The following is a 15549-nucleotide window of genomic DNA, read 5'->3' as shown; positions in this document are numbered from 1 at the left end:
GCAGTGGTCCCCAACCTTTCTGTGGGAATAGCACATTCCTATTCCCAAAAGACTGTGGCGGGCGCCAAACACGCCGCCGAGAAGCGGCAGCGGAAAGAAGCGTCGCTGCCGAAATGCCGCCGAGAAACGGCAACGCTTCTCAGCAGCATTTCGGCAGGTGGTTCTCCGGCGGCCACACTCGGCGGCAGCATTTTGGTGGCGTGGTGTCCTGCGGGCGCACACAACTGTCCCGGCAGGCACCATTGCGCACGCGGGCACTGCGTTGCGGACCCCTGCAGTAAAGGGAGGGTCAGATAAATGGGGTTCTGCTAGGGTGAGCAGATGTCCCAATTTTATAGGGACAGTCCCAATTTTTGGGACTTTTTCTTATATTGGCTCCTATTACCCCCCGATCCCCGTCCCGATTTTTCACACTTGCTGTCTGGCCACCCTAGGTTCTGCTGTTGTCTGGCTGTGGTTCTACTGTTGTCTGATTAATACAACTAGAAGTCATTGTACAACATTATAGTAAGTGTGTGTTTAGGGTGAGGAGAAACAGTGGATTATTTTATGGGAACAAGTGTAAAGCATTTATGGCAATAAAATAATTAAGCCAGAGGTTCAAGTCTCTTTAACTTGCAATTGAAAAGTACTTGAAATGTTAAAAGAGCAACACATACTCCCTTGAATGCACGAACACTGCCCCTTACCTAGCTACAAAAACCTAGACTTCAGAGGTAGTTAAGCTAGCCTTGATGGTCTTCAGAATCCTTTTAGTCTTGCACTATTCATCAGAACAGAAGTCTAAGGGCCTGTTCCTATTGCACCCAAAATTCCCCAAGCTCAATGTCATCACATAAGTGAAGACTGCAGGATCAGACTCTAAAACGTGTCTAATATAGAACCTGATATTGCTTTGGATATATCATTAGAGAGCTTCATACCCCACAGAAGTTCCATGCACCAAGAATTGTTTTTAAATAGAGTTACCTTTGTTATGCTCATAGCACTGTTACACTGGTAATCCCCAAATTTGGGCTGCTGACTTGGCGTGACTGCTAGTGGGGGGTTTTCTAAATCCGGATATGCAGCCTTGATGGCATCTCTAAAGATCTCCTGAATGCGGCTGTTGATATTAATCATGCTTTTCATGGACTTATTTCTCTCCTCTTGAAGACTCTGAAAGAAAACAATGTCAAAACACAAAACACTAAGGTTACAGTATTCTAGAAGAAGTTACTTCACTCTCACTCAAAAGCTGCCCGGCAAACCCGAGCAGATCAGGCTGGGGCCTCTAGGTATTACTGAAATTCAAACTACAGAAAACGTCATGTGATAAAAGCATCACCACCAAAGAACTTGGCTTTCAGTTTCCACAGTACATAGTCTTTGGATGTACCCTACAGTTAAACATTCTTAAGCAAGCGCTACAAATTTTATTTCAGGAACTTCTTACTGACAATGGTCGGACTTAATACTGCCTCTGTTCCCACTGAAGTCAATGGGGGAAAGACTGGGCCTTTTCATACTGTATGCATTATGGGTGGTTCATGTGATGCATAGGAACTTGCCTGGATCCCTCTGCTTTGGCGTTAGTTTCACCCTATACACATATTTATTAAATAAATATCTCTTCTGAAATATGCCAATTATCTTTGTTGCTTTTACACAGCAACACCTTATTCCCTGCTTTTACTACTTTCTAGATTAAATAGTTTCTCCTACCATTCTCACTTTAACCTTCATTCCCAGATTTTTAGGACAGAACCCCTACCCTTTGAAATTAACAGTGTTAATACTTTCACTGATTCAGGTATAGCAAACCTTTTCATACTTTTATGTATGTGGCCATTAGGTGACCTCAGTAGGGTCTCAACTCTAACAGGAGTGCCCTACTCCAAGAATGCAGAAGAGATTATAGAGCATGCTTAACTGACTACGGGCAATTATACCAAAACGTTATCAAAAAGCCACACTGTCCAAAGAATTATGAAAGAACAGAGCTCTATAATATACCATTTACAACTGTGGCACCAGAGTGCAGGGTGAACAAGTTGTTACCTAGCATTAGCTGTAACAAAATAAAATCTCTTAGCCTGATGTGAAGGAAAGCATATACCAATATGTACTCTATTTTTCCTCCCTCACCTTTTGAAGAATGTTTAGCCGGTACTTAAGCTTTGCGTTTTCGTCTCGCAATCCTTCCAAACTTGGAGATACTTCCAAGGAGCCAAAGTTCTTCAGTCGATCAATCTCTGCAGCCAAGATCTTGATCTCTTTTTCCTGGTAAATAAAATAAAATAACGTCAGCTGCTATGTTTGCATCTGAGGTAACTCTTGGAGTAGATTGCAACAGCACTTTGATTGTTAGCTCGTTTCTTTAAGACATAGCCCAAAAGGAAACCATAACAAAGCCGAACACTTCTACAAAAGAGTAATTAGCAACAATTAGCACACGTTTCTTTTGACAGACTCCGACACTGAGTCTGTCATGTTGGTAATGAAAATTCATAGTAATTATAGGTCTTGATCTCCCACACACTTAAACATGAGAGCAACTGTGCTCACGTGAGTAGTCCTATTAGCTTCAAAGACAGTACTGGGGCTTTAATAAGACTCCTCAAAGGGGAAAGCATCTGCCGGGTCAGCTCATCATTTTTTTTTTTTTAAAAGGTCTAATATTTTTGTAGATGAAAAAAGTACCTTACAAAACCACTCCTGCATAAAGGAAAAATAGCCCTTTAAGTAAAGTCTGAACAATAAGGCTATATTCAGTGCAGTAAGCCATTCTCCTCTGTCAACTGAGAGCTGGGAGGGCTACAGCTAAAGCTAAGTAGCTCCAAAGTTATAGCCCCTCCCACCCACTCCTTTCTTTTTGAAAGAAAAAAAAAAAAAGCACACAGATACCATTCTGATTTTATTAAAAGTCCCCCTCAGGCTGAGAGTCTTCACACTCAGTTTCATCAGACCAAACGCAGGGTCACATTTTCCTCTGAGGATAAATCCACATTGGGCGCTATAAGTCCAAGCCTCGAGAAGTTTGAGGTATGTCTACAATGGAACTAGACATCCGTGGGTGGCCAGTGCCAGCTGACTCAGGTATTTAGGGGTCAGGCTAAAGGGCTGTTTCATTGCAGTGTAGATGTTGCCGCTTAGGCAGCAGTCCAAGTTTGGGGACCCTCCCGCCTTGCAGGGTCCTAGAGCCTAGGCGCTGGCCCGAGCCCAAATGTTTATACTGCAATGAAATCACCTCTTACCCTGAGCCTGCTGTGGGTTGTTAATTGCAGTGTAGACATACCCTTTGACTCACTGACTGCAAAGGGGGAGAGACAATGGTCTCACACACAAGAGAATAAGCTACAGCTTTTTGGGGAGTAGATCCACGGGGAACAGTGAAGCCATCTCTGCAGATACCCTCACTCCCATCTGACTGCCTAACTGCTTCTCCTCTCTCGCAGCACAGTTCCTGATACTTCCCCCTTGATAAGGGGGAAAGACCCAGAGAATTCCCATCAATAGTAACTTGTGGGTGGCTGATTTCCAAGGAAGCATGCTCCAGAGATTGGTTGCTCCTTAGGTTTTCCCCTCTCCCAGCTCCAGTCAGACCTCCCCTAAAGCCAAAGAGCCCCAACCCTGCAGAGCTAAAGCAAAGGGGCCTCCATGGGAGACAACGTGGAATGGAGCTTCCGTTCACCTTTCCATTTGCTTCTCTCTACCGTGCAGAGCAAAGAGGTACATTTAATGGGCAATTTTATCCTACCAAAGTTCGAAGCCATAGAAGCCAATGAGAATAGAAACATTTGCATTGCAAGAGCACCACAGCTCAGCTTCATTAATAATTTGTCATGTGACCTCATGTTCCTTTTTATTTGTAACAAATGAACAATTTGGGTCTTTAAAACTTTTGGCATTATATTTTCCTTGTATTTCAAGATGAGCACCATCTTCTAAGAATTCCAGTATTGTCTACCTCAAGCAAATCATGAGTCAGGCCACAAACCCCCCACCCCCCCCCAATGAGATTGGCGTAAAAAATTACATTTATTTAAAAATAATAAACGTGGGGTTCTTTTTATCTGCTTTCTGAGCTCTTAGGTGAACATGCTTCACATTTTCAAATTTTTCTCTACAAGCATGAAGGCCAGAAACTTACTGAAGGCTGGGATTCCCATGCAGTCTTTTGAGATTCTAGGGTCTCTAAGAAAAATAACCTAATGTCATCATTAGACTCATGATAAAATTGCATTATAGGAATTCCTGTGATCAGCCAGAGAGCAAACTATCTTTCCTGAGGTTTCCTTTATACACAGTATTCTACCATTTTAAAACTTTCCATATACAGGTGCTCCCTGATCCAGATATTTAACTCTTGTTTTTTAAATAAATGCAAGTCAAAGACGAATTAATCAATGACCAATTTGCTCTAACAGAAAAAAAAAAAAAACCCCATACCCTAACTGGTGGACAGGATATTTCTCACCTTTCCTCTTATTTTTGTACTGTTCCAAACTATTTGCACTTTGATATCATTTGGAAACACATTTTCAAATAGCTTCAGACTGAAATACAAGTTAAAGATCTTGCAAAATGAAAAGAGACAGAGATTTAATTGGTTTCAGAGTAGCAGCCATGTTAGTCTGTATCCACAAAAAGAACAGGAGTACTTATGGCACCTTAGAGACTAAAAAATGTATTTGAGCATACTATCAATTCTCTATTTTCCATCTGAAATTCATACCATCAAACCTGGGTGCACAAGTACACTCATGCAAAGGCTTAACAAATCAGCTCACTTTTATCTGTGACTTCTCTTTCATACTATCTCAGAGTTTGGAAGAGCAAGAGTGGGAGATGGCATTATATGTGTAACCAAGAGAAAGAAAACCAGGAGAGGGAAGGAAAAAGCGCCATCTGTCTCACTGCTGCCGTGGTAAGGTAACCTTTCCCCTGGACTAAACACAACTTGTCAATAGATGGTCATACCTGATGACCACCTCATGAGAAGCTGTGATGAATGCATTAAGCCATGCTGCCATCTCCAAAGGCTCTTTGGTCAGCTGTGATCTAGAAATCTTCCTCTCACCTGTGAATGCAAAATCTAAAGCTTTTTTTTAACAAGATCAGTATTGCCCTTAAACTTAGTTGTTGATGCCTAAGATTCTCTTCTACAGATACCAGCCCCAAAAGCAACTACAAAGGAAGAGGGCAAATATCGTAGGAAATGAGGAGAGGTAGTGTCAGATGAAGTCAGACACACACAAAATAATCAGAGTTATATCCCGAATTTTTCGTCATGTGTCAGTCTGCATCATGGCCTGAAAAACATACTAGACACTTACAAGACAGAGAATTAAATCACAGGTAGACAGAAAAGACAAAGTGTGTATATGCCAATAAATTCCAGAGGCCAACCTCCACACGGGATGACGAGTTTCTGGCAGAGTGTTCTCTGGACTTGATCACTCCTCTCAGCCTCTGGCTAGCAGATATCTGGAGACCTGAAGTTCCACCCACTCTAGCTCTTGAAATGAGAAACAGCTTTCTGCCTCTTCTCCCCTCCCCATAAGTCTCTTGGCAGCACGTCATCTGCACCTGAGACAAAGATCAGCACTTGGCTCTTTCACCCAACTCACAGTGGTTCCTCTGAAGCCAGCTATGGAGAGGAAGAACTCCTCTACTTCACCCCTCCCCCAATCTCCATTTTTGGAAGGTCTTCTTCCTCAGAAGCAACAATCCCTGACTCTGCTGCTGGTCGGAGCTTTCCCAAGCAGCTGTGCATGAAAGCGACATGACTTTGGCCAGTTTCATAGGACTCTGAATATCAGCAGCCAATCGGACCACAGTCTCTCTTATTTCACACTGCCATTGCTTCACAAAATGAGCAGAGGCACTACCAGACTCAGGAAGACAAAGCAACATCCATTCTCATTTGGAAGACTTTCTTCCTTACTATCTCTGACAAACTTTTCTTTATTTTAATTAATATGAAAGCTTAAATTGTGCAGAAATTGATGAGTTAGGCTTCCACATTCACTGGGAAAGGTTCATGGACCTACCTGGTATTCATCTGACCCCACTTCACAGTGATCTAACACTGGGCTGTCAGCCCAGATAGTAAACTTTGAATCAGAATTTTCTTTAGGAGCAATGAAGAAGGCCTGACTGTGGTTGGTGTTTTACCTTTTATGATTTATTTTTTACATCAGAGATGTCAAGAGTTTTAATGGCAGACCTCCTCAGTTTTATTGGAAGACTCATTTGAGGTCTCAGATGTAAGTGGTGGGACTTTTCTGAGACCTCCACGGAAGGGGACAGGCTATAGACTCCTTCAGAGACATAATTTCTTCCAAACGTTTAGTTAAGCAGATCTTACTATCAAACAAAATATAAAAATATAAAAAGATCTTCAAACACTCTTTCCCTTTCAGGAAATCTCTTGTTAAGTGTTGTCACAATCCTACTAGGTCCCCACCATCTTCGAGGGTAGACAAACTCTGAATTCTAATGGAGACAAAGCAGGAAAAAAAACTCTAAAAAAACTAAAACTTGTTGGCCTTCTGAGCACAACACAAAGTAGCAAAACAAACCCATTTTTCCCCTTTGTAGATTACCTTTTTAAGCCAAAGTCATTATACTAGTTAAGAATTGGACAAATACTTTTATTATGTGAAAGAGAAGGCTAACTTCACACATTGAGCTTTGATCCTGCAGTCAGATAGGTTTCTGAAGATCCCTTCACCTATGGTGAGTTGCACTGAGTTGGGCCCAATGTTGCCCTTCTCTAAACTCTAGTGGGCAGCATAGTTCTTTTATTTTTGTGCTTTTATGTCCGATGTCTCCCTCTTCATTTTTTTCTATTTACCTCCCTCATCCCATCTGTTTGTTTCTTTCCTTGCCTTCCTGTGCATGTTTTTGCCTCTGACCTTTTCCTGCCTTCATTTTATTGCTCTCTTCAGCAATCACGCTTTATATGCACTTTGCTTGTCGAATACCAACAAGATTTATTATATGTGACTAATCTTTCCTTCTGAAGGTGAAAACCATATACAGCAATTGTGAGGTAACACAATAGTTAGGTGGCTACCCTTGTAAGAAGGAACAAGGAAAGTACAGCAAAGTGGACCTGGAAGCAGGGTGTTTTGTATGTGGTGAATGGCCAACAATGCATAGCAGATCTCTCTGTCTCTCAGAGATTTTGACACCTATGCTGAAATAATTAAGGACTTTCCTACACACAAATGTTGTACTGCTTTAACTAAATCAGTATAGCTACAGTGGTACAATCCCCCTAGCATGAATGCAGTTATTTTTTGAAGCAGAACTGCATTCACATCAGGGGTTGTACCAGCATAACTGTATCAATTTTTTTAAAAAAAGCAAACCCTAACCAACATAGTTATACTGATACAAAAACTGTGTGCAGAGAAGACCTTGGAGCACTATCAGAATCCCAGGCTGGTGTGGAATGAAGTTACAGGCTGGCATCTTGTACAGCAGCATTGTCACAAGAGGCGGCAGGATATTGGGATATTGGCCGGTCAGCATGGCATTGGCAGGGCTCAGATTGCTAGCCAGCCGGCAGCAGCGTCTTTTGTACTCAGCCCTGCCTGACACAAAGACGCAGTCCCTGCACCCGACGTGCTTACAATCTAGGCAACAGGCAGATGCTCCCAAAGGTGCCACCGCCCCAGTTTGGTAAGATCGCCCTGATTTTTCTACAATGGCTCACGGTGGTGAAGCGTCACCGTGGCGCTGTGTGGCTTCACCTCCAAAGACCCACGTCCAGCGCCACGGTCCCAGGTCCCTGTGCCACCCCTCCAGACCCAGCGCCAGCTTCCCCCCGGGCCTCAGGGCAGCCTGCCTACCCCGGGGCCAACAGAACCCCCGCGCCGGGCCGCAGAGCAGCCTCCCCGCCGGTGCCACTGGACCCTCCCAGGCGGCGGAGCAGCCTCCCCATTGGGCATCCCCCGCAGACTCCCCACTACGAGCCCCCCGCCCACTGAACCCTTGGGCCAAGAGGACGCGTGTCCCTCACCAGCCCCCGGAGACAGGCTGCGGGCGGCGCGGGCTCCCTCCCCCCAGCCCAGGACGGAAGTGGGGGGTGGGAACCAGAGCAGCCCGCTGTATAGAGGCACCCGGGCTAAGGCGAGCGTCCCTCTCCCGGGGGAGGCGGGGCTGACCTGCTGCAGGAGCCGAGCGGAATATTGAGCCACGTGAGCCTCCATCCTCACCGGGGCCCCGGCGGCTAGGCGAAGCGGAAGCGGAAGCGGAAGCAGCTACGCGCCGGAAGCGGAAGGAACATGCCGCACGGAGACGGGAAGGGGCGGCCCCACCGCTCGGTCCGACGCCGAGGGAGGGCCCGCCTCGCGCATGGGGAGCCGGGCCTGAGTTTAGGGCGTGTCGCAGTGCGCTGGGCCCGGCCCTGCTGCTCCCAGGAGAGCGGGCCCCGCCCCGCCGGCCAGGGGGCGGCTGGGGCTAGCCCCGGGCTGGGGTGGAGGCCGCCCTCCTTCGCCAGAGGCCCGCGTGGGTGAACGCGCGGGGCTGCCGGCAGCATGTCACCGTGACCCACGTGCGCACAGGCACAGCGGTGGTTTGGCAGCTCAGTGGAGGGTCTGAGCGCTAGCCGTCCTCGCAGGCGGAGGGTGGGAGTTAGTGTCCTCCCGCCAGAGCCTGCCCCTCTTTACTAAAGAGTTGCCTGCCGAGTGTGGAGCTGTCTGGAAATAGAGGCTCTCCCTGTTTTCCATGCGGTGGGGTTTGACTCTTAAAAAGGCCCAGAGTAAGTGAGTCCCAGGATTTTAGAGGCATGGTGGGCGAGGAAATATCTTTTATTGGACCAACTTCTGTTGGTGAGAGAGAGACGCTTTTTAGCTACACAGAGCCTTTCCTGGGGGCTGAAGAAGAGCTCGATGTAGCTGCAGAGTTTGTCTTTCTCACCAACAGAACCTGGTCCAGTAAAAGATGTTTTTTCACAGGCCTTATCACGTTGAGTCCAGGCTGGTCCTCCAGGAGCTGTGAATGCAGTGCCAGTCACCACCCTCCTTCCTTGGAGCAACAGTGACTCATTCAGCTGAATGTGCAGTGCTTCCATGTATGTGCATGAACTGATATGGTATAGGGGAGATAAATTGGGTGGGTTGGTGGGTGAGACAGGTGAGCTGCTTCAGCAGAGTCAAGGAGGAAGAATTTACAGAGTAGAGGGGAATTTATGTCATTGCGAGGCTGCAGCTGGAGATTAATGATTACTGCCATGCCATTACAAGAATTTCCCAGAGTTCCAAGTTAAATGAGCAGCCCTGCTCAGTACCAGCAATAGTCCACATACAGTTTGTAGTGTTATTTCCCTTATTCCCACAATTGCTTTAATAAGACATTGATGCTTCAGCATTGAAGTGCCTCTGCACAGCACCACTCTCCAGGCCCAGCCACAGTAATGGCAAGGGGTGTGATGGATTTTTGGTTGCACGAAACAATACAATTTTCGTCCCCATACCATGGGTAAGAGTATAGGGCAATGGCACTGAATATTGTTACTATGCTGCTACAGGTAGTGGTGGTTTTAGCTGACATCTCAGTGCTGAGGGTAACAAAGGTATAGAGAACATAGCTGCTATTGGCACCAGGAAGCCACCTGAGCCCATATACCACTAACCTGTTAACTACATTTGTGTTAGCCAGTCTTACCATGGAATGGCATGGGATAGTGTCATACCACAAAGGAAGAAATAAGGGAACCATCCCTAGAAACCTTTGGGAGAGGATTGCAGAGAATCTCTCTGAAATTTCATTGAGAATACAAGAGACATCCCTATATGCATAAATACGATGCTCTACATAGCTCTCCCTCACGCTCCCCCAGCCTAACCCAACAGCAGAATGAAAAACAGATGCTAACTCTACTTCTACGTGTTGTACTTACATCTCTTCTCATACAAGTAAAACAATGAGAAGTCAATACCTATGTTTGTTAACTGGGGGATGGGCTAATTTAAACCCTGCAAGGAAAAATGTATGCACACATTTATCCAAGGTCCCTTTCCCTTCTTTGGGCTCATCTGTGCTTGTCTGGTGGGACTGGCTAGATCAGTGGTCCCCAAACTGTAGGACACTCCCTCCCAGGGGGCCACGGAGGAATGTTCATGGGGATGTGGCAGGGTTGGGGCCAGCTGCCATGGTGGGCAGGGAGGGAGCGCTACCCAACTTTGCTCCAGCCCCAGCCGAGGCCTGGCTCCTGGCCATAGCTCCGCTCCAGGCTACGACCCCAGCCACAGCTCCAGTTCCTGGAAGTTTGGGGGGAACACGGACAGATTACATTATCGGTAAGGGGGAGCCATGACAATAAAAAGTTTGGAGACCACTGGGCTAGACTGTGATGGAGTCTTGAACAGGTCTGAACTTGAACCCCCTGCTGCATCTTCCCTCTCCTCCTCTTCTTCCACCTCACTACTCACGGCAGGGGTCTCTGCTCCAAAGGTATAAACTGGGGTCTCAAACTCAATTTACCTTAGGGCCAGTACCAGTCCTCAGATCCTCCCAGCGGGCCAATAATGTCACTGAAGATGGTGTTCACACCACCTTCCCAGCCTGTTTCCCACCCTTTTCCCTTGCTCCCTTGGCCTCATGCCACCCTGGCTGACTCTGCCCAGTGTCTAGTGACGCTGCCTCCATGGCTGACTCTGCCATGACTGTAACTTAAAGTTAGTTCTGAAACATCCCCTATTCCCACCCCAAACATACAAGTGTGTAGACCAACTATGTAATTTTGTAATATTTTTTAATTACCATTAATTCTGACAAAACCATTACAATATACATAGGATAAAAATGTATAGTTGTTGCCTATTAAAATGTTTCATACATAGAAAAATAGTATATACATCCAAAGACCTGCATTTTAAAAGTATTTGTCAGCTTTAATGGACAGAGACTAATGTAATTTAGTCTTTATTCTGGACTTAATTGCATTCTCTCCCCAATTCCATCCCACCATAGTAGAGTCATAACTATAAAGGTGGTTTGGAAAAGTTAGAAGTGTTTGAGAAAATAAAGAATTAGCACAATAAAAACCATTCAAATCAGCATTTTCAAAGTTAAATTCCCCAAATATTATATAACAAAGCAGCTAGTAGTTTGATGAAAATTTAGCTATCAATTACAGTAATTCTGGACAAAGTAGTCACATCTCCTTTTCATAATTCTGTAGAGTACAGCAATATGGTAGATATTTTTTAAAGCAGCATCATTCAAGTACTCAATACTAGGTAATTTACTACAAAATTATAAGATTTTAAGAGCTTTTTGATTTTAGCAGCAATACACCAAGTTTCATAGTTTATTTTTACTGACTGGAAATCCATTATTTGACATAAAATAATCTTTTACAAACAGCCAACAACAAATCTGAGAAGTGAAATGCATTGTATTGACCTGGCAGAGGGCCTGATATAACTCCCATTAAAATTAATGGAAAGACTCCATTGAATTTAACGGGACTTTGATCAGGCCCTAAAATGATGAGGGGGGGGGTTCCCACTCCTACAAAACAGTGCAACTTGTACGGCTAAAAATTTGAATTGGATTCTTTGTAGTACAATACTGGGTCAAATTCAGCACCGGGGTGCAGCTCTATGACTTCAGCAGAGTTACACCTTCTCACACGGGGGTTAACTGTGGCCCTTCATATATATTAGTATGTAGTGCCCTCAATCTGCAGAGAGTCTTATTTACTTAGAACAGTCCATTTTTGTAGAACAGAGGGTGTAAGTTTACTCACTTAAGTATTTTTTGTATCATATAAAACTGCCAGTGCTCTATTCTGTGGAGCACGTGTTCAGCCACCAAAAGCCCCAAACAAATTAATGATCCAAAGGAATGCATACAATTAAATTTTGTGAGGGGGAGCTCAATCTACAGGAGTGCAAGAAAAATAAATAGTATTTCTAATACTATGGAAAGCACAATCTCTTGATAAAATGGATCCAAACTTGCCATTTGAATGGTCCAATTGGCACTTGGGCATAAAATAAACTGAGCAGTTCAGTTCTTAGAAACACCCGTATGTGGATTGAACACCCACACCTAAAAGCTGGGCTCAGAGTCACACATGCATTAAAGACTAAACTGTCTGCAGAGATGAATTAGTGACAAAGCTGTCAAGTATATCATGCAAATCAATTTGGGATGTGCTAGAAAAGACGGGGTGCTTAAACACTGGTGCTTTCACGCGTTTGCTTTGTATATTTGTGTACATATATTAGTTGCTTTTTCTGCATTGTTATTATTATTTTAAACTGTAGAAAAATAAGTAATAAAATATTCCTAAGCAACCGTAGGGTCTTCTCTTTATATGTAAGGACAAAAATCTTTAAAAGCACCTGAATGACTGTGGAGCCTAAGTCCCACTGAGTTACTTGCTAAAAAATACTCTGAAAATAGAGTTTAAAAATGATAGAATAGCTATCCCAGGTTAGTGGATTAGAAAAGGAATGAGTTAGCTGTGCCCCACTTGATGGGAATTGTATTAAAAAAACAAAAAAGAGAAAAAAGGTAAGTTCATCCAGAAAACTCACTTTATTAAAAAATAACCCTAAAATTGACTCGTGTTCCATGCAGCCCTCCTCCTACAGCAGTGGTTTCAATGGGCTTTTGGAACTTGTTAAACAAACAGATCCATTATAAACATGAGCTGAAAGTACAAATCTCAAAAAAGTGCAAGTATTTCAACTCTACACCCATTTTTATGACCTAGCAGGAAATGCAAACACTTCACAGCTCAGAGTATTCATTCACAGCACTTCAGAATAAAAAAAATGGTTCCCTGCATTCTCTATATTGAACACAATATTAACTAGGAAGAGTTTGATGTGTTATAGCCATAGAACATAGCAGTGAGGTTCCTTCAGATTTATTTTATTGCAGTAAAACCTCTAAAAGGTAGAGCTGTACAAAATAAGTCTAAATAGAATATTATTTAAGAACAGCACTTCAGGCTGCATTTGTTCTTATTTAAAATTCTTTCCCAAAAATACATTCCTAAATATACAAACTATACAATCTTGTCACTTTAATGCTGGTTTTTCTAATGATAGAACAAAATTAAAAAAGTCTTTAGACATTAAAAAACCGACAAAAGCTCTAATGTACAAATGACTTGGTACCTTCATAATACCACATAAATAACTTCAGCAAAACCAAACTGTATTTATGGAATGGTCAGGGAAAACAAATACTTTATGGTGATTAAACATCATCTGCAGAGAGGGTTGGAATGTCTATCCTCGGTCGTGTGAAAAATGCCATCTTCTCTCTAAAAAGAAGACCACCATCAGTTGTTAATACAATAAAGAATCCACCAGAGATTTGGACATCCTATGAGAAGAAAGACTGCCCAGGCAACTAATACACAAAAAGAAAAGTCCCATGCTTCACCACACACACAACACACCTCTTACTTACATTTCAGAGACAGGCATTGTAAGTGGTTACAGTAAAACTAACAAAATTGTACTTGTTACAAAAAAGCATCACTTTGCTACTATCATACCATTTTAGGTCTCACAAGTGTGTTACAATAAGACAGCCATAGGTGATTCATTTCTTAAACAAAGGGATAGACAAGTTAAGCAGCGTTGTACTACTGCCTGATAAAGAAAATATTGGGATCCAGGCCTGTTCTCATTGAAATCAACATGAATTCTGTGGATTTAAATGAGCGCAAGATTTTAGTCTTGGATAAGAAAATGCAAATCTCTCTAACTCAGGCAGCACAGTAACAGTCTTTTGTAAAGGACACTTAAATTCATGGTGAAGTGAAGTTATGCAAAAGAAAATTTTGCAGCAATAACTTTTTCCTCTTTAGAGACATTCCTACCTGAATGATTGTACCTCCAGGGGCTCCTTACGACTCTGTCCTCGCAGCCTGTGTACATCCTTGGCGGCTGCTCTCATCATTTTATCCGCTTTCAGCTCACACTTGTGTTCTGTTTTCTCGACCTAATTGAGTGATGAAGAGAGTGAAACTTTATGTACAATATAGAAGATACCAATTGATTCTTCCCTAAACCAACAAGCTCATGTCACATTAAAAAGGTTATTTCATTTGTATGTTAAAGGAGAGAAATAAAGGCATTCTGGTGAGATCAACTATTTGGGGCCATAAACCATAGAAGCTGGAATAAGATTTAGCAGGAGTTTTCCACCTCTAATATGCCCATTCATTGTGAATACAATGCAGCCCTTCTGCAATGTCTATTCTAGCCTATTGGCTGGAACTGTGGCTGCTGACCCCTGGGCAACCCCTCTGTCTGGGGTTTGAGGCCAGTGGATCAGCTTCAATGAGCATCTAGCAGTACCCTCAGCAGCTCAACCCCAAAAGCCCCCTGCATGCCAGCCTGTTCAGAGCCAGAATGAAACCCTTGCCCAGCAGATGGAAAAGCCCCCCTGCACATCAATCCTGTCTGCCTCAGTTCCAGCACAGGGACCCCTGCAAAGTCTGTGTGGTGTAGAGGGAGCCCTGAGCACCTGGGTGAACTTCTTGCAGAAGGAATAGTATAAGTCAATGGCACAATGTGTGTGTGTGTGTGTTTAATGTGGCATTTACAAGATTATGAAGCTGAAGTATAAGAGGGATGAGATGCGTGCTTTACTTATGAAAGAGGGTGAAAGCAGTATGCCTCCAGATGCTCTCCCTCTGGACTAACCTGAGGAACTAGTTAAGATAAAGAAGAAAAGTTGAAAGTTTAGCTAACATTTAGAAGTCTATCATCAAAGAGATTATCATAATCAAATAAAGAACAATCCCATTTTTTGTGAAATATGTCCGAAAGCGGCCCACTTTGCTATTACCTCTACTTAGGGCTATTCAGTCATTCCTGAAGCTTCCCCCACCTTATCTATAAATTCCATTCTTTTTGAAGCACTGAGTTTTATTTTTAGCCTCTCCAGAGAGAAAAGGAATGCATTTTGAACAGAAAGGCAACTTTCAGAAAGAGAAAAAATTGTTTTGTGCAATAATCTTTAGTGTTTCCAGTTATCAGCATCCTTTTCATCACTGCCATTTAACCCACTCCTTGATGGTAGATGCTTTCAGAACTGTCAAATAAAATGCAGTTTTAATAATCTGGGGAAAAAAGATATTTTCTGCTATGGCCAACTGGGAATCCTGCATAATTAATATTCCCAAATCATTTCCTTTTGACATAAGGTAGAACGCCTGGGATTTCCATTCTAATGATCTAAAACTGAAATGAATACTTGTTGAAAAGTTTTAGTTAGTGCCTTATGTTTCTTTTATACCCAATGTTTTCTGAAAGCACAATTGTTATAAGATGAATATTGAAACTACATAAACATCAGTCAAGTTGTCTGTCATCTTTCACTATCCTCTGGTTTGGTTTTCTAGTCAGCAAAGTATGACAGAAGCTGTGACCAAGTTCGAAGAAGAATGTGAGGTTGCCTTTTTCTACCAGTTTAATAGCCAATCTTGTTACTGATTTCTCTCAAAGGAGATTATATCATTCCCAAGCTTGAATCACAAGACCCATTTATTTATGCATTTCAAAGACAAATGCCAAG

General features: G+C 43.2%; 2 protein-coding genes across 4 annotated transcripts in view; both read right to left on the bottom strand.

The window, feature by feature from the left end:
• RARS1 (arginyl-tRNA synthetase 1) overlaps window positions 1-8291 on the bottom strand; it is a 28788-nt gene extending 20497 nt beyond the window's left edge. The window contains exons 1-3 of the mRNA XM_074960674.1: window positions 8160-8291; window positions 2128-2262; window positions 970-1158 (exon numbers count right to left, since the gene is read on the bottom strand). Coding sequence (XP_074816775.1) covers window positions 970-1158; window positions 2128-2262; window positions 8160-8204 — 369 coding nt within the window. The 5' untranslated portion in view covers window positions 8205-8291. The remainder of the gene's footprint in view (window positions 1-969; window positions 1159-2127; window positions 2263-8159) is intronic.
• The window catches only part of WWC1 (WW and C2 domain containing 1), a 136031-nt gene continuing 125959 nt past the window's right edge, over window positions 5478-15549 (bottom strand). For 2 of the 3 annotated variants that reach the window (XM_074960667.1, XM_074960669.1), the window contains 2 exons: window positions 13847-13968; window positions 10867-13282 (listed from right to left, as the gene is read on the bottom strand). In XM_074960667.1, the coding sequence (XP_074816768.1) occupies window positions 13216-13282; window positions 13847-13968 (189 nt within the window). In that variant the 3' untranslated portion in view covers window positions 10867-13215. Of the gene's footprint in view, window positions 5572-10866; window positions 13283-13846; window positions 13969-15549 lie in introns of those variants that run through there. The other variant, XM_074960668.1, reaches the window with a different exon arrangement.

Source organism: Natator depressus, chromosome 8, assembly GCF_965152275.1.
Source record: "Natator depressus isolate rNatDep1 chromosome 8, rNatDep2.hap1, whole genome shotgun sequence".
Taxonomy (NCBI): Eukaryota; Metazoa; Chordata; order Testudines; family Cheloniidae; genus Natator; species Natator depressus.
Note: the sequence above shows the minus strand (reverse complement) of the source record. Positions and strands in the feature narration are given on the sequence as shown.